The sequence below is a fragment of the Phoxinus phoxinus genome (assembly GCF_949152265.1).
Source record: "Phoxinus phoxinus genome assembly, chromosome: 6".
NCBI classification, from domain to species: Eukaryota; Metazoa; Chordata; class Actinopteri; order Cypriniformes; family Leuciscidae; genus Phoxinus; species Phoxinus phoxinus.
Genome location: NC_136881.1, coordinates 16,707,251 through 16,727,503, shown reverse-complemented (window position 1 = coordinate 16,727,503; position 20,253 = coordinate 16,707,251). Strand labels below are relative to the sequence as shown.

General features: G+C 37.2%; 1 protein-coding gene across 1 annotated transcript in view; it reads right to left on the bottom strand.

Annotated features, from left to right (window-relative positions):
* The window catches only part of fhip1aa (FHF complex subunit HOOK interacting protein 1Aa), a 29,020-nt gene extending 8,767 nt beyond the window's left edge, over positions 1 to 20,253 (bottom strand). Inside the window, exons 1-8 of the mRNA XM_079615250.1 lie at positions 20,010 to 20,253; positions 8,946 to 9,075; positions 7,137 to 7,345; positions 5,222 to 5,914; positions 3,367 to 3,525; positions 1,501 to 1,587; positions 1,247 to 1,414; positions 196 to 275 (exon numbers count right to left, since the gene is read on the bottom strand). Coding sequence (XP_079471376.1) covers positions 196 to 275; positions 1,247 to 1,414; positions 1,501 to 1,587; positions 3,367 to 3,525; positions 5,222 to 5,914; positions 7,137 to 7,241 — 1,292 coding nt within the window. The 5' untranslated portion in view covers positions 7,242 to 7,345; positions 8,946 to 9,075; positions 20,010 to 20,253. The remainder of the gene's footprint in view (positions 1 to 195; positions 276 to 1,246; positions 1,415 to 1,500; positions 1,588 to 3,366; positions 3,526 to 5,221; positions 5,915 to 7,136; positions 7,346 to 8,945; positions 9,076 to 20,009) is intronic.

Below are 20,253 nucleotides of genomic sequence, written 5' to 3'. Positions count from 1 at the left end.
TACACCCAAAAGCGAAAGTGATTAACATGTCACAAAGTACAACTGATACTGTGAGACTGGGGTTTACAGAACAGAGACTATGGTTAAGTTCACACTGCAGCCTTTGAGAATAATTAAAATACATATGATGAAAATCTTGTCAGAAATAGAACAAATGTGTGAATAAACATGAAGAGGCAGCAGAAGTATACTCACTTGAAAATCAACTGGAGCATGACATCCTCACAATATAAGCCAATGAGAGTTCGGAACAGAGCCAGAGATACAGTGCCAAGCTGTAACATAAGCACAGCCTATAAAACACACTACTACAAACAAAAACAGCTTAATGAAGACTGAATGTTTAAAAACAATAAACCTAATTGATGTAAAACATTATTCCATATTAATCTTGGATAAAACAAAGACTTTATCATGGATAACAGGATGCTTGAGGCTCAGTGCTGTAGGGCGTTTTGTTTGAATACACATGCTGTGAAAACTCATATTTGACTTCAAATATTAGTCTCATGTATAGAAAGAGTCCGCAATTGGAGAACCTTTACCTTCATTCCTCTACCCAATATACCAGCCACTTCTTACAAGGACAGTTCACCCAAAAATCATCAATTATTCACCCTCATGTCATTCCAAACTCATTAGACTTTATATGGCACCAATGAAAGAATCAATGAGCGTGAGAACCAATGAGGTTTGTTCTTGTGTGTCACACAAGCATGTTTGAGCTTCTGCAATAACTGATGAGATTTGTTCTCGAAAGACATGCAAGTACGGTACCTGCCATTTACCTATTTGATGTGCTCTATATATGTGCATTGATCAATTCTTATAAGTGTGTATAAATTGATTGTCTCTTCAGTAGACTTTGATTAAACAGCTTAATTCATATGGATCACTTTTATGATGTCTCATGAAGCCTTTGAAACTTGAAAGTTTTGGTGGAATGAACATTAAATGGTGGGACAGAAATATCTCAGGTTTTATTAAAAATATTTTCATTTCAGTTTCAAAGATGAACAAAAGTCTTTCGGGTTTGGAATAACATGAGGGTGTGTAATTGACAGAATTTTTATTTTGGGGTGAACTAACCCTTAAATACTTTCGTAGCCTGACTTCACCCTTTATTTGAAGTATAGGAATACAGTAGTGTTACTAATAGTAGTTCAGTTGCCAATTCTCAAGTATGTACTGTTTTTTGAGATAGTTTAATGTAAATGGCTGACATTCAGAATACAATTGCGATTACCTGAAAGGGAGTATTGATGCGGCTGACTAGTGTGTCCAAAATGTGTACACTGTCATGGCGATGGAGCAGGATGAAGCTGAGGAAGGTGTGCAGTAATGCAGGTTCAGAAACACTGCGTATAAACAGGTCCAGGTATGCTGTTGTGGTCATCACCTCTTCAAGTGTCAGCTACAGAAGATTAGGTTGCTTGAAGTTAAATATTTTTTATATCAGCTGCCGGATCTAGAAAAAAAAAAGTCTCGTGGCTCACTAACCTTGTGTAATGCCGGTGCTAGAACAGGTACCAGAAAACCATTATGGATGTAGCCAACCAGCTGGTTTCTGATAGAAGGATGGGCCACCTGAAGACAAAGCAAAGCTTAACTGAGACACATCCACACTATATAAATGTTTACACTTCCTTTTATCAACTTGGCACATAAAGATAAGGGACCAACAATAATGTTTATTTAAAAGCTCAACCTTTGTCTCCTGGCATAACCTTTGTCTCCTGGCATAAACTTCCTCTGCACATTTTTAAACATTCTTCCTGAAGTCTTCTGTCTAATTGTAAAATGATTGATCATTTTTGCTATAGACCAGGGGTGTCCAGTACTCTTTCTGTAGGGCTATCTTCAAGCAAAGTTTAACTCTAGCCCAGGCCCAGGGTGGGTAATCGGGAGAATTCCCGGTGGGCCGCTTCACTTTTGGGCCGGTCAAGGATTTTTTTTTATTTTTTTACATTTGTCACGTTTAGACTACACACGTTCTGCATTCGGACACCGCAGCGCGCAGCCTCTGCTTGGGTTGTACCATGTGAGGCAGTTCTCCCCTCCCTTCCCATATAGTTGGTTGGGTCCATATAGCGCGTCTTTTCCAAAACGTTTTCTCAGGTACCGATAGCTGGGCTGGCCCTACCGTAACGGTACGCGTCAGGGAGGATGGATGGGAGAAAGAGGCCAGGAGGGGCTGAAAAAGCCAGGTTGAAAAAAAGAAAGGCATTGGAGGATGCTGTCAAATGTGCCAAGCTTACAGATTTATTTGCAGATTTTAGGACAAACAGCAGGTAAAGAGAGATAGGCCTAGTAATGATTAGCAATAGCAACGCTGCAATGTAATTATTCGGTTAATACCGTTGTATCGTTGTCAACCTATTCACAAGAAAAATATAAAATTTAATTAAAATATTAGCCTTTTTGTATCACTCAATACATAGAACAGGAGAGAGGCCGCACTATGCATAAATAGTTTTTATTTGCTCAAACGCGTTTCGGCGCGTTTAATTAGAATAATTTAACTGAATAATTAGAGTATTTAGAACAGGAGAGAGGCCGCACACTAAGAAGGCACGCGCCGAAACGCATTTGTGCAAATAAAAACTATTTATGCATAGTGCGGCCTCTCTCCTGTTCTAAATATTCTAATTATTCAGGCCAGCAATCTTAAAGTTTAAGTTTAGGCTAATTATTGAGTGAAGCCCGCTCCTATTCCCATTTACTTATCACTCAATACATGTCATGGCGATTCATAGACTTCATAATATACAATTTAATTTAATATTGATAACAAAACTCAAGCTTGATCTGTGTATGCAGTAAAATTACCTCTTAATTATTTTTTGTATCTTCTGAGCAACTGTACACATTAGTTCAATATGCCTCTTTGTGGAAGAGTGGGATACATTTCAAATGCTTTCTTTCTTTCTTTCTTTCTGCTTTTGTTAATTTATCAACCTATTCTTGTGGAATAGTGGAATATTTTTTGTTAACTTCTTCTGTGAATTATTATTTAACCTTTACATTATTTGTTGAACATGGTATTAATAAAAACTACACAATAGTAAGAGCTGAACTGGTACTTCATTTATCCAATTTGGATAAAATGCTCATTTTGAAATCCACCGGAAAAAGTGGGCCGGTCTTGGGCCTGAAACTCCCGGGCTGAAAAGTGGCCCCACTCCGGCCCTGCTCTAGCCTAATTAAACACACCCGCTGATTAAGGACTTCAGGATCACTAGAATCTTCCAGGAAGGTGTGCTGGAGCTAAACTCTGCAGGAACTAGACCAGGAGCCAGACTGGACACCTCTGCTATGGACAAAAACTCAGTAGTGCAGTAGAACTGAAGTAGCAATAGCACAAACCTGTATGACGGCGTTGCAGAACTCCAGGGAGTTAAGAAACTGCACAAGAGCGGGCAGCTGCTGCCAGTCTTCACGGTGCAAACAGTGCCACTCCTCGCTTGGTACATCTAACTTGGTAGGCAAAGACGAGTAAAGCCCACTCAGACCTGTAGCCAAAACCTTCAATCAAAGCAAATGACATGTGTTACTCCATTTCATTCTTCTGCAAACATTAAAATCTTCACCTGGGAACAACCTGACAGTATTTTCTTCTGCTGGCATTGAAGTCAATGAGAAAACATAACTACCGGTAGATGAATTATGGATGAGCACTGCTGTGGATGCCAGGTTTATAATGTATGAATATTGAGTAAATGTAATAGCCAAATAACTCAAAATGCAACATGTGCACATTTGAAGAAAGACAATCATTATGTAATATCAGAACAACCTTTAGTTACATGCTTCCTGGCTTTATTCACTGGCAGATGCATGTGAGGTCACATAGGGCTGAGAGTGCATGTCTGCTGCCAGACTCTATTGAAGTTGAGGGTGATGTCATCTCTTAGTAAGAAGGGTACTCATCCATGGTGTAACGGATTATGCAATTATCTCTAATTACTTTACATAAGCACATACTGTGCTGCTGGAGGCCCACGGTGGCAGATATTCGAAAGAAATTCAGGAACAAAAAAGTAGTTTTAAAAGTTACAAATAAATGTAAGCATCTCAACATGCATATTAATTTTGAAACATACTAAAGATTACATTTAACATTGTATTACATTTTTTTCTTTTTTTGATGATGGCAAAAGTTATCTAAATGTACAAACAAACAAAATAAAATGGTACCGCTATATTGTGTATCTTCGTTCACACGGTCAGTCCAAATCTGATTATTTGTATATCTGTGTATCTCTAAGTGATTGACTGTCCACACTAGGGCAGTCATGATTATGAAATTTGGGTGATGATTAATTGTCTAAGAAATTATGATTATGAGGATAAATAGTCTATTTTAGGGCTTTGAAGATTTTGATGATGAATTGTCTGTTTTAAGGCTTCGTCACAAATTATTGTAATTAATTGAATCCTTTGTAAGTTATTAAATTCAGTAAATAACTAAAACAAATCACAGCAAAGGAAATTTTTAGTGGTCAAATCGACAGCATTAATCGATGATTAATCGCATCTAACATAAATGTTTTTGTTTATATATGTGTGCGTATATATTCTTAAATGTATGTGTGTGGGTGTGTGTATAAATATACAAAAACTACTAGCATAGCTAGTAGATAATTAAACATTAAATAAATAATCTAACAGTAGCATTCAGGTACAGAAATTGTACAAAGCTGTGTTTTGTTTGAGTAACATTAATGACAAAGTGACAGCAGCCTATGAATACCTGCAGCGGATCAAATATAATGATGCACATCCACAGAAAATGTATGTGAAATCCAATCAGATGATTTCAAACCACATATCTGTAGCTAAAAACTGTATTTTGTGTGATATTTTTTGTCGTTCACACAGGCTAAATATAATTGGATTCAAATTGGTTTGACAGTATGAACAAGGCTTTGATTACATTGGGATTCAATACAGTATTTTGAACAAGTGAAATGGGAATGCAAGCCAAATGGAAATTCCTTTTTATGCACTCAATACTTCAGAAACCACCATGGTCCCTAGAGACTATTTAATTAAATGGTAATTTAGGCAATGCACAGCATTAAATAAAGTAAGCCTACCACAGCAGTAACTTGGATTCTGTCCAGAAGTGCTCAAGATTATCCAAGTAGCTTAAAGAGAGAGGAAAACAAAAAGAGAAAGACTATAAAAAGAAGGGCGACCTACAATAGGAGACTCATACCGGACAGAAATAGGTGTTCTCCGCAATGTGTTTGGCCACAACATTGTTCTCAGCAGAGAGAGCCATGATAAGCAGAAGTGCATCCCTGGCCTGCTGTCCGACTAACCCTTCCCTGTGTATGAAAGGGATGAGTAAGGAAAAGATGAGGAAATTAGCTGCTCCTTGGTCCTCACTTGTATGGAAAAACAGCTCCAGGACCGATGGGTCTTTAGCCAGGACACAGCACAGCTGGTTCAGGAGCAGCACAAGTTCTGTCTCCACAGTGGAAGAGCTCGGACCCGACGGGGAGCCAGAGCAGGACGACAGGAGCATCATCAAGGGCTTCAGTACAGGTTTATGATGAAGTAATGGCTGCCTGGCTTGTCCGATTAGCATCTCATACATCTTCAATTGCTCTATTTTCATATCATCTGTGAATTCTCGCCTCAGGCTCCAGATAAACAGTCTCTCCAACACGTTCTCCATAACCACAAACTCCAGGATGGGCCCCATGGCTCCATTTTGACCACACTCCTCCTCCATGAGAAGGAAGAGCATGTGCTCGACATAGTTCTGCACAGCGCTGGCCTCATCGCCAGGGATTGGACCAAAACGGAAGCTGCCGATTCCTCCGCCCCCACCAAGACCGTGACCTCCACCCAGGCCACCAACATTACTGCGCAGTGGATCATGCTTCTCTAGAATCTTTACCACCTGAGAAAATGTCAAGACATCAGAGATAGTTTAAGATGGAGAGAACGGTCAAAGTTAACATTTTAACATGCTAATGCTATAGAAAATTATTGAAACATACTCTCTTTACAGTATGAAGTCGCCCAAAGTGTTCTTAAAAAATGATTAGATGAATATAGTTGTTATTATTATAGTTAATAATCCTGTAATATATTATGCTAAAGCTGCTAATCCTGATCAACTGAATAAATGAGTCCCCTGTCCTTGTCCTGATCTATTAACATTGCGACAAAACTCCCAGTCAGGTGTGTCAGACTAAGATTTAGTTATTTACAGAGCCAAGGAAGAGGAAGTGCAAGCAAGGGCAAATTGCATAATGCTCTTAACAAAGTGTATCATTCATCAATGCAAAGTAAGCAGGAAGAGGTGAAAGAGTGAAAGTGTTAACGAATGCAACGGAGTACTAAACTATTCAAATGATTTGATATGCCGTTACCAAACATGCTAGCTTGCTTTCAGAAAACCACCCTAATTTCTGTCTTTAGAGTTTCTCTAATGGCCTGAACTTGTCTTCTGTACCCAAACAATGCCTTCTATGTTCTGGAGCATTCTGCTGAATCAACAGGAGAGGTCAGGAGCCTTATTCAGTGTGGCATTACAACAGGATAGCCTGTTCTAAGACCAGTTCAATCCAGTTTAATGTACTTATTTTAATGATCGGAAATAGAATATTTCATTATCCACAAAATAATATAATTTAAATGTAAATATTTTATTTTAATTGTATTATCTTATTTTATCATGACGCTTCATATAAAAAGTAAATTAAAAAACAACACTATTTGTATAATATGTGGTTTGTACACTTTTCAACTAACAACTTATATTGTATAAGACCTGTATGCTGTATATTCACAATTCATCTAACTATATACAAAACAAAAGTAGCAAGCAGGTTGTATAGCAGGTAGTAACGGTTATCTTCTGTCTGCCAATTATATACTGCATTATAAAACAATATTTCCGGTACAAAAAAAAAAACACTTTCTTTAGAGTTCTTTAACAAAGTATTTTAAGAAAACATGTAATTCTCATTTGGAGGTCATCACAATGTTTGTGTTTTATTTTTTATTTTGACAACAATAGCAACATGTACATAAAACAGAAGAGAAATAGCAGTGCATAGTTGAAGAGAGTGTGGTTTATATTTATGAAGAGCGTCATGCAGAAAGATATTGCGTACCTGGGCCCAGTGGTTTTTGAACACGATCATGCATGTTTCAGGGTCCACTCCTTCCAGGACCAGTGACTGGCCATCTCGGTTCCCATCGGCAACCATGGAGGTCATTGTTGTGCCCTCACTAAAACATCATGTTCAGGTTGAAGGGTGGCGCTGATGCCAAATTTCAATGTGGACAACTGCACGGTACGGTAGCATTAGACACTGATCACCTGCAGAGGAATAATCACAGAATATGATTATACAAATTAAATGAACAGTAAATCAAATTTCAATAAATCTGAAATTGAGAAAAATAAAAACTTTTTAACTAACTAACTAATGTATTAAATTATACATACACGCATACACACCATACACACAAAAAAATCTATACTTGGAGTTCTGGTGGGATGAAGTTCTTGCACAGCACAAACCAAACACTAATAGTAACATCAGAGAACCATTAGGTTGCGGTCTGTTTTAAATGTGCATCGCTTTCAGTAGATGTCTTGGCAACAGCATTGTGTCATCTTTAGAAAATCAAAGCCTTCCAAGCAGGATTTGCTGGGATAATGTGGCTGCCTAAACCCTAAACATAAGAGGGACTTCTTTACAAAAGTGAATGAATGCACTGCCATCATTTCTAGATGTTAATTAACAGCATGTGGATGTGAGTGTTATGCAATGTCGTAGCCTACATGTTACGGCTTATGTAATGCTTTCTAAAAAAAACAGTAGCAATACCGCATAGCTTTCTCTCTACTGTACAGTATATGTCAAGCTATTTTTAATCAAATCAATAAGCAGACCCACAGCCTTACGCATTTAGATAACAGCTATTGGCTTAAACCAAATGTGTGTGCACTAGTGATTCTAGATGGACACAAAGATAACCTTTGTCTCTAGTCAGAAATGCATGTGGGGAGTATTATCTATAGATTCATGGTGTGTGTGTGTGTGTCGAAAAGATGAGCAAAGGCATAAACAATGGCATTCACCACAATCCATGTCGTCTGGAATTCTTTCTAAAGAAAGATCATGCCTCCAAGAATGCAGTTGTGAAAATTAAGTTGTGACCAAAAATCTTATTTATTTGAGATATATTATTGCACTGCATGCTGGGATGCTGTTTAAACATATACAGTAACATATGTTAAACATTCCCAGGATGTTTGGCTGTTTTTCAAACTCATCAATTTAAAAATTCTTTGAAATAAAATAACAAAACTTTCTTTTATAAAGTAAATAATATGTAGGCACAAACTGTTTGTCTAAAAAAAATATTTCAAGAAGTTATGTATTTTCTATTGATTGAAGCCTTTAGATTTGAGAATTGAGATTGACCAAAAACAGATTTTTTTTATGAAGAGACCATTTTTAATGCTTTTCCCTATAAATAAATATATAAAGATGCAATGCTAAATACAACACTATAATACTAAATAAAACACTATATTAAAAGCATAATATGCATATTTTATTCTCATTCTTCTTCTTAATGGTCAATCTGGTCAGTCTCTCTCTACATTAGATTAAAGTGTAAGAAGTGTTCTCAGCAAAAGCATGTGTACAGTACACCTCTACAAACAGGACCCTAAATGAGTGCATCACACACCACAACTGAATCTTTACACTACACTAACCAGCCAATCAGAAGGCAGAAACCATTACCCATGCCTGAATTAGAACCAATCAGTGCAGAAAGCTCAATCTATCTCAAACATATAAATGTGACAGAAATAGGCAGATATACACGTGGGGCTATCCACTCTCACTAAAGCACAGAAACAAAGGGGAGGCCGTCAGAATGGATTTTAAATTTCCACCTACCTCAGTCAGACTATTGCTGAAAGCTGCTGCTGGGGACAAAGCATTTCGTAAGGCATAAAACATCCACATCTTCATAGGGTTCAGGAGTCTCTTCTGAGACATGTAGATTGAGATCTAGTCAAAGGGGGCTCTGAAAAAGATTTAAAAAAAATGGGAAGAACAGCTTAGCAGTGCTAGTGAGAGCAGTGTGAGTGAGACGAGCAGGGCCAGGAAACGACTAGATGGATCAGAGCAGTGGACAAAGAGCTTTAGAACAGTACTGCAGAAGAGCGGGAATGAGAATGAGGAAGACACCAGAAGAGGTGGGAATTCAGAAACGCAGAGAACGGGAGAAGGGGAGAGAGGGAACTAGTGTCTGTGAAAAATTCCAGTGCGACTGCATAAAATCCTCAAATAAAGTTACTCTTAAATCCCATTCAATAAACAGACAGACATAAAGAGCATGAAAATACTGATCGCATGAGCCACTGCAGCTTCAGGAGATAATGGTTAAACTGCTGGGGAAAATCAGGACCAGCCCTGCCCAAAAATTCCAGGTTCCCATAGGGCAAGTTATATATCTTGAACACCAAATGAGAATATTTGAATTAATTCTGAAGGATTAAGTGAGTCATTCTTTTTGTTTTGAATATGGAAAAGTGCAAAACTTAATAAGGCGGAATAGGTTCCGCCTTCTAAATAAGAGCCAATCTGCGATTGGTAAAGTCATCGCATCACTACAGCTGCCGTTAGAAGCATGCGCATTAGCTTGATCCAGCCTGATAAATGTCGTTTTCATGTCATGATACAAGTGTTTAGACTACATTTATGAGACAGTTGTTGTCAGATTTCATTGGTGATTTCAAATATGAAATTTAATTGTAATTTAATTTAATTGTTTCCCCATTCAAAGAAATAGGAGCAGCACTTTGCATGCCCGAGAGGCGTTTCAAAGATGGCCGCTGAGTGAAATTACTTGTTTTAAAGGGACTTTGACTGTGGCCCTGTGATGTTTAAAAATGGCTGCTGAAACCTTTTTCCATTACAGGAATAAATTAAATCAGATTTAATCAAATCTTTGCTATGCTAAATTGTGATCCTTTTGAGTTTTTGTTTAACCGCATGTCCTTGGAAACAAATGGCTTCATGGCAAAACAAACATACAATGTACAATTTGCCCAAAACTTCATGGTTTAAAGTCCTGGCCTGAAGACATCCACATACCAATTTACATAATAATCATAGCCAATATTTATTATAGTCATATTTGTAACAGGAACTGACACATTTTACACTGCGTTTTATAGCAGTGGTTCCCAATCCTGGATCTGGAGCCCCACCAGCTTCCCTAATCTAACACACCTGATTTAACTCATCAGCTCATTAGTAAATACTCCAAAGCCTCGTTCAGACTATCAATCCAAATCCGATTTTTGTGCATATCCTTTTGAAATCCAATCAGATTGATTTAGCAAGTGTATATATAAAATATATTTTATATATATATAAAATGTATATCAACACTGAAGACTATTTGTAAAGAGGTCCTATTATGTTTAACTTTCTTTAGTGTATAATGACACTTTTTCTGAACTCACTGAAATGCCTTGATTGTAGTCTTGAGTTTTCTTTCGGGACCTACATGTCACAATATCCCTGATTTAAATAATTACTGGTGCATATGCAAAAAAAGAAAAAAAGGGTGAGGCAACAATGAAAATTGTAGGAAAAATTTGTTTTTTGAAAAATAAATTATGTAAATGCATTCTAGTAGATCCCTTAAAATTATGAACCTGTAAATTGGAATAATAGGATCCCTTTAAAATAAAAGAATAAATGGATAGTAAACCAAACAAACAAAGAATTTTTATATCTTCATATAAAAAAAAATGGTTGTCTTAAATGAAGAGCTCATTTAAAAATGAAAATTCTGTCATCATTTACTCACCCTCAAGTTGTTTCAAACCTGTATGAATTTCTTTCTTCTGCTGAACATTGACATGTTTCAAAACATTTTCCTTTGTGTTCAGGAGAAGAAAGTAATTCATACAGGTTTGAAACAACTCGAGGTTGAGTAAATGATGACAGAATTTTCATTTTTAAGTGAACTATTCATTTAAGCTCACTTAAATGTGTTGTAGATCATTACACATGAGGTTAGGATACATTTGTAAGTTTCCTTACATAATGCTTTCATACAAAAACAGTCCCTTAAATCATTGACTGGGTAGCAAGGCAACCATCTTCAGTTTCAGACACATACTGCAACTGTGCATCAATGCCCAAACAATGTACCAGTGTGTAACAAGTGGACAAGTACATCTACTCTTAAGCATATGAACCTGGCTAGTGACTATTCAGCAGCATTACGCCACATGCCTGACCTTTACAGAGCAATCCAGTTGACTAGACACAAATCAAATTCAGTTATATTGTCTGAATGCTATGTAAAATGAGCTTCAGATAAAACTTGCTCATTTATTGCAATAAAGGCAGCTTACTTGCCACTTCTCAAAGTAATGCATGGATTCAGGTCTAGAAAATCAGAGGATGTCCAGATGCAGTACGCTCACAGGAAATGACATGGGTAAGCGAAGCGTTCTGTTATCAGAAAAACGTGACCCAAATTGCACATACACTCATTAATCAGTGTGAGAGAGGGGTGGACAGAGAAACCCACTGGAGAGGAAACTACACTAGATTCTTGATCTTGTTCTACTTCTTCAAAGAGATCAGAGGAGATACTGGGGAAAAAACTGGGACAGAGGCAATAGAGATATTAGGAAATGACTTTCCTGACTGAGCAGCACAGATGTCTTATCTTAGTAATGGTCTAACGTGTGGGTGTATGAGAATGAGGTCACTCATGATGAGCACACAGGATCTGTGTTTACCTCAGATTAACAGCACTTATCCAATTAAGGTAATTTAGTTAATTATGTTAATTAGATACTTTCCACTTCCTGAGAAATTACAAACCACAAAAAAAAAAAGAATAATTTAATTTTTAAGGTAAATGTATAATCCCAAAAGACAGTCTCACAACACTTCTCCATTTTTGCCTGCTCAGGACTGAGAAACTGATTTTTATCGGAGCACCAATGCTGGCCACATCCTATAAAGCAGGTCTGAAATGACATCACCCTTTAAATGTCATGCCACACCACTGAAAAACAGGTTCCATGTTTTTGTAGTAGTCACGCCAAAACTCACAGGACCTCATAAGAGCACCTGTTCCCATACGAGAAAAAAAATCTAACCATTTTCAAAGTTTAACGACTGAGATATGGCAGAGTTCTCTTTTTTTACAAGGTCATCACTTTAAAAAGTAATGTGATACTGGTCAGGGCTGGACTATTTGTTTGGAGTCCCTTTGTGATTGACTCTCCTTTGAGAATGGGTTGGGTTTCACGCCCTGCAGGCCGAAAGGAGTGTCCTTGGAGCTTTTCATGCTGGAGCGAGAGGTTGAGTAAGACAGTCCCACCCTTTCACAGGGCTGTCGTAACTTGTGTTGGAGATTGTTCTGTGTGCATTCATTTACTAGCACTTGCCTGACACATTCCACACCATATGTTCGACTGCCATATGTCAGATCAGTAGCTCAGAACATTCATTTGAAGCAAGGTTGAAAATGAGGTCGGTTAAATGAACAGCAGCATTACTCAGAAAAGAAAAAAAACTCATTAAGATATATGAAGACTTTTACAAGTCATTGAAATTTGGCATTAGGGTTTAAATAATGAAATGGAACAAGAAAACATACGGAGTAAAAAAAAAACTATTCTATAAACCTACACTTTAAACTCTATTTAAATTTTTTTTTTAAGTAGTTTTGTGTATTGATACAGTAAAAACTAAAATGACTCATTTTAAATGCTACATGCAAATTAATCAAATCAAATTAAGCGCTGCATGTAGTGTGAAAATGGGTATTCACTGAGATTTGCTAAAGAAAGAATACATTTACAATGTTACTTTTTTTAAAGACTAAATTTAAATGAGTGGTAAATGATGGCAAATGTAATAGACTACCAAACTTAATTGTAAAATTGCACACTTTAATTAGACATCTAAATAAGGACATTCCATGAACGTCTATTGTTTACTGTACAGCTAAGTATAAATACAATAGGCTAACCTGAACCCCAAAAATGTATTTTGCATTTTTACAAAACAAGGACATTCATAAAAGGTTTTGTCAGATTTATTTGGGGTACTCATTTGTCTCCAACATACAGTACACGACACCTTGTTGTTGTTTTATGAAGACTCTACAGACACAATGATTTTTATACTGTACAAACTGATGTTTAAAAAAAAAAACATAATTTACATGATTTATAATGTTTTCCTAATGGGGACAAAAATGTTGTACCCAGAATGTCCAAAATCTTAGATTTTACTATCCTTGTGGGGATTTTTGGGAACCAAACATAAACGCATAATACACACACACACACAAACACATACACACCCTTATAAACACGCTCTGTGTCTATTCAAAGATGTACTTAGCTGCCACAATAATGTCTTTGAGTTATATTAATTTCTGTAAATATTGAGCATAATTAATTAGCTCTTGCAATGGATTAAATGTTTAAATAGACTGATAGCCATTGGCATGAAAATTTCAGATCTAAGGAAAACCATTAAATCTAAGCACAAATGACCAATATCACAAAATTACCACATTAATAGACAGTAATGCATGGTTTTTGATCTCGTATGACTTTGAAGATGGGAACACCTGGCCCTTCCTCTCTTTCTCTCTCTCTTTCTATCACACACACAGTGATGCACGTACACATGAAGGACGCCCAAGCAAATCAAAGCAGGGACATTTGTCATGATCAAGCGCTGTCTGAAGACACACAAGGGAATTCACCAGGAGTCCTGCGTGGTGCCCATGGCGACTGGGTGACGTGAGGGCTATTACAGTGACAGAGTCTACTGAAAAATTTACAATGGATGCAATGAGACAACTACAGCCTCAGGTACTGATCCCGGCTCAGGTCCCAATTTCTGACCAGAAAGCCCACACATGAAAACACATTTTCAAAAGCTACACCTGCCCATAGAATCATAAAGGGCAGCAATGCATTCAGATCTTTAAATTATTTGTTTTTGATATTGATGTCCAAAGGCTGCAAAATGCAGCAGATAACCAGAACCCTTATCATAATTTTATGGCCTGTGAAGGTTTTACTGTATGCACGCTAGATCCAAACACGTGCTGTGCGTTTATACTGTCTTTTCCCTACCCAGAGTTCAAAGCACCCTATCTGCATAAATATTATTAACACACCAGACACCACCTGTCTCCATCCCTTGATTGCTGGGAACTGCACAGGCCTAGAGGTAACTTGGGACCAGTAACTATGGAGACATTCGCAACCCGGGTGTTACTTGCAAACAGGGAAGTGGGTTGGGAAGACAATGACTTTACATAAGAACCCATGCAAATATGGCATGTTTGCATGTTGTCATACAAAACATGGTTGGTGTTCATCTTCTGTTTACAGAGCATGACTGTTAGTGTTTCCACACTTACAAGTAGTAAAGAAAATCTTACACAACAATCCTGACGAAAAAACACACACAGAGAGAAACAGAAAATCTATGACACCAAGCAAGGCAATCCTTCCCAGTTCCCACAGAAGAGAGCTTTTCAGAAGGAAAGGATTTTATGGAGCTGCCTGTTACACTGAGATAAAACAAAACTATGGTGGCCCCATTAAGTCAAAGGAACAGCAGTCAGGTGTTTGCCTTTTGTGATAAAGTACACCATTGTGTAAGAAATCCTGCAGGCTTAAAGGTGTGCTCCCTATTTAAAAGAAGTATTATGCTACACAGAGTGCGTTGTGTTCTCATTGGAGACGGCGATAACATTTACAATTCTTTAAGGAATATACAGCATTTATTATAAATGATTTATCCACGTACATCATTTTTTTAAATGTATGTGTCCTCGTAATCTTTAATCTGAATAACTTTCCCTCCCTCTTGAAACAACATCTTTTCTTTTCTTTGATGATGTGTTTACAGGCACGAGGGCGGGACATCCTGTCACTCACATGAGATCACAGCAAAAGCAGACCTCAGCCATCCAATCAATTCGCAATAGACCAAATCAAGTCCTGCATACTTATTTTTTTCTTGCTTTTTCACTCGGATATACATCACAACATCTGTTTCATGCCAACTTTAAGATCACATGACCAACTGTGTCACGCAATTGACAGGGCTACTCACTACACTCTAAAAAATGCTAGGTTCAGTTTTTTACCCAAACACTGGGTTGAGCCGGTTGGGTATTTTTTCCGTGTTTGGGTAGTTTTTGTGTTGGTTATATATTTTTGCATTCTCTTCAGAGAGCAGTTCTCAGTGCCAACAAATTGGTGAATTTCTTTGGTGAAATACGTGTTTGCGTATGTTTTATTTAATTTATAAAATTGTTACTGTGCTGTAAATCATTTAATCTTGTGCAAAGCAACATACAGGGATGCAAGTCACCTAAACGAGAGTCGCACCAGAATGGAAACGCCTGATTCCTTGCATAAAATAAATTATTTTATTCGCAAAGATACCAAATCTAACTGGGCACTGTTTGTTTATGGGCAAATTATGGATTCAGTCACAGCATATTTCAGCTATGAGTGAAACGCAGGGCGGCGGTCTGAAGTTAGCAGTTCCCCAGCCGAACACGGTGGAAGACTGATTGATTACACTTGAATTACTTAATGTTTCATTTTTACTTCTTAAATGTTTATTAAACTGGTTTACACGTTGGCAATATTGTGTACATGTTTTAAAACTGTATAAAATACTGTATTAAGAACTACTCATTGAAAAAAAAGGAAGATATCATGATGTAAACCAGTGGTTGAGTGAGAATTTGACAAAAGTTTAGATGATTTAAGTTAATCTGTAAGTAAGTACTAATTCATGTATAAAGTAAATAAGCTAGTATTACTGTAAAATGAATGAATAAAAATCTAACTATTATGCTGCGGTTAAACAAACCACACAACTTGGGTAAGATTAGCCCAACATGTGTTCTGTCCTATATTTACCCAGCCCACATTTAAGAAGTAAAAATGAAACATTAAAAGTAATTCAAGTGTGATCAATCTTGCAAATGGAATCAGTCTTCCAACCTAAATAGGCAAAATACACAAAGTGACGCATTCCATAGATGAGAATCCATTAACCACATTTTTAGACCGTTTTCTAAGGCTGCACGATATAAAAACCATTTAAAAATCATAATATAGCATATAGTGCATTGTGAAATCACAAAGGCTGCGATTCAATTAAATAAATATATGCCCTGCAGGTTTCATATGCCCTGCAGGTTACGCGTTTATTCTAGTATCTCAGAGCAGCTCCGTTCACAGTAAAAGCTGCTCCACATGAACTCAGTCTCTGAATGTGCTGTTTGTTTGGTAGGTTTAACAAACCTACGCAAACACAGGAGAATACATCAATAGGTTTCTAAATATGCAAACTGGTCATTGTGAGTTTGCATGTTTTGATGTCCACATGTTCTTTGTAATGCTGTAGCATTTCTATCGTAAAGAAGTGACCAGATATTAAAGACTAAGTGGACATTTTAATGAAATGATTGGCCAATATTAAACAAGGATTTGATCTGCTGTAAAGTGTAACAACAAACACCAGGCCGTTGGCGCCTCTGCGGGCATTTGTTATAATTTGTAATGTACATAATATGATTGTATGTCTATATTATGTATATTACATTATGCATTTTAATGGTGTTGTTCAACAAAATCATATGATTACTTGCCTTTGATACTGTGTTTGAATGGATTACTATCGCCTCATTTTTATTATAAATCTATTTTAAGTCATTTTAATGGCTATTATTGTTTGCCTATTTTTAGTACCACAAAAAATATCTGATTACTCGATTAATTGTCAAAATAATCGACCGGTTACACGATTACCAAAATAATCGTCACAGTCATAGATTAAGTAAAACATTTAAAATGCGTATTTTTCCAGTATTATATTTTCTTAAAAATAGTTTTAAAATATTTTCTCTTTCTCATGAACCCAATATTGTGTATCGTCTCATCTTGTGAGTGAAGAGTTGTCACACCCCTAATAAATGCATATGTAAACAATAAAAAAAAACAAATGCTACAAATCCTCATAAGACACACCAAAGTCAACAGTGTAATCTAGCGTGATGGCATGGGTCTGTATGCGTGCCATTCACCAGTCCAAATAGAATAAGTTCAAGTACAAAATAAAATGTACAAACAAGCAGTGCCTGCTGGAGAGATGACACTGAGAAAACTCATAGCTCCCAACAAGCTACAGATTGAGGATAAACAGCAAAACATCAAGCACAAAGAGGACAGCTACTGAAATGCACCAGCCAACTGCATTAAGCACCAAGAATATACATTTGTTGCAATTTAATCTAAAAATGTCATTTATGAAACGGAGAAAAACATTTATGGCTGGGAACAAAACCCAGAAGCAAACACAAAACCCCATTTGAGGGAAAGGGTAAAAAGAGAAAAACAACAAAAACTGGTCAAAACTAAATGTAATTTGAGGGGGGGGGGGGGGGGACAAAAGTAAATAAAATAAAAATACTACACAAAACTGATACCAAGCCACAGCAGTTGATAAGTTTCATGCATCCAAGCCAGCAGGTGTTGTCATGTAAATGAACGGCCAAAACGCATTTAAAGTTTTCTGAGTTGAAAATGGTGTCATGTAAGCGGCCCCATATAACTAATGATTTTTTACAATGGAAATGAATCAATCAAAAACTTACTTAAGCTAGACAATGACTTTCTTCTAGAGCTGCTGTACAGCCACAACTATCTTTGTTGCATTCATTTCCTATTATCACAGTTAAGCTGCTTTGAAACTATCTGTATTGTAAAAAGCGTGAAGTACCAGAAAATACCCAGTGAATACATGAGGGTGACTTGACTATATAAGCCCAACACCATAGGACGAAAAAGAAAAGGCAAGCAAAGGGACCTTTAAAATAATTTTTGGCCTTCTCTTGGCGTTTAACTTAGGCTATACAAATTCAAGATGTGTTCATTAGTACCAATCACATAATTAAATCATCTTCTGAAAATACCTCAGGAAACAACATAAACACTGTCCATGCTACATCATTGTTGGCTTGCTAGCATTTATCAAAACGGGTGGGATGTTTACATGTACCAAATGAGCAAAGGCTGTTTGTGTATGAATCAAAGGGGAAGGGCAAACAAAATGAGGCAGATCGTAAAAAAATGATAGAAAGAAGAGGGAATGTTTGCACACAGAAAACCCTCACGACATGGTTTGTCTCACAAAGCAAAAGAGATGCACGCATGCTCCAGTTACACGAGTCAGATCAAACGCAGAGATGAGAGAGACAAAGAGTGCTTTTTGAAGTCTGAACGCTCTCTGCAGTCCCATTGAGACATTTTTTCCTGTAAGCAAACACAATTTATGAATAGAACATAATAAACCAGAAATGAGTGAAATAACTGGAGGCAGGGATTAATTTTTTTTGACATTCATAGTTAAAGTGATGTAATAATCAGTCACTATTCCCCCAGCATTCCCTAGTGAGTCTAATGCCACAGCTATGCAGTACTGAAGGTTGGTTGGTGTGTGTGTGTGTGTGTGTGTGTGTGTGTGTGTGTGTGTGTGTGTGTGTGTGTGTGTGTGTGTGTGTGTGTGTGTGTGTGTGTTAATCTTCAACACAAGACAAGGCTGAACCAGACAGGGGCAAGCAGAGGGGAGGAGCTACGGCTGGAACTGTATACTGAAGTTTAGAAACAAGTTAAAGCTGTTAATCTGTCTTCAACCGCAAATCCACATAAAAGTAGCATAAAATCAACCTGAAGGGTTTTTCCTTTCAAAAACCATACAATCCATTATATTCATCTTGGCAGCTACTGGAATGCATCATGGACAAGCTTTGAGATGACGCATTTCAGAGTTATTGAGACTATATCTATGACAGGCAACTGTGGGGATGATAGCTATACGTCAGTGTTTCCCAACCCTGTTCCCGGAGGCACACCAACAGCGCACATTTTTGGATGTCTCCCTTATCCGACCAATATATGTCTGGTCTTGGAGTCTCTACAAACAAGCGGAGTTGATTCAGGTGTATTTCATAAGGGAAGAGTTTGAAAATAGTGTTGGTGTGCCTCCAGGAACAGGGTTGGGAACCACTGCTTTTTGCTGCTGTAAGCACAAATACAATCATTTTTTTATAAAATGACATCCATTTCAACTTGATAAAAACATACAGCCATAAAGTCACATGGTTCCAACTTCTATCACAAATGCAACCAGAAACAAAGTTTCAGATGTGCAACTTCTTCACTTGTTGCTGAATAATAACATCACACAGAGGGATCTTCTCATGTGTACGAACAGCCCTCCCTACAGAGCATTCTTAGAATTCTCACACTTTCATACTAAATCTAGCAGTGATTTTCTCAGACCCTCTCGCTGTTCTGTCATATATTTTGGTTTCTATGTCCATTTCTTCCATCTTAACTTAAATTTCTGCTCAGCTCCCCTTTCATTCCCTTGTTAAAGTTTTCTTGACTGTTTCATTATCAGTGTAAACGTTTGAATTCCAACATTGTTGAGCCAATCCCAGCACACACACTGTATTACATTTTAAATAAAAATGATCCATGTGTTAAATATAGGTGTTTCCTGTATAACCAAATTCAAACAAAAAAAATCTGTTGCATTTTTCATGTCATGTCAACAAAGCCAAACTTGGTACACTACACAAGAGAAAGAGTAGCCTATGTGTAACTAGGTAGGTTATTAACTATGTGGTTATGTAAATAACTAGAGTTTTGTTTTAGTAAAGTAGTCATGGCTCCATCAAGAGTCCACGCATGTTTTTAACCTAGATCAATTGGTTCATGTTCGGGCTCGATTAGAAGGTAGCCTACAACTACGATTTCGAGCAGAACAACACAATAACCCGGTAGAATATGATTTTTTGAAAATAATAAAACATATAAAAATAAAACAGCACCAACTTAGACAGCATTGTAAAATAGCACATACTTCGCCTTTAATGTCCAAACGCTTTTTTTCTTCGACACCTGTCAAAACTTCGACTAAGCAGCTCCGTGTCCCTGTGTTATTCCTCTGTCGATGAACCAATCATTATAATACCGTCTCTTTTTCGCTTTCATATTTCATAATCGTGGCTCAGTGCAAGTCGCCGCAACGGTTCTATCTGTCAAGATCTCACTTTAAAGATCCAGAGAACTCTGACGCCACGGTTCTTGCTCGGTCACCTGAGGGT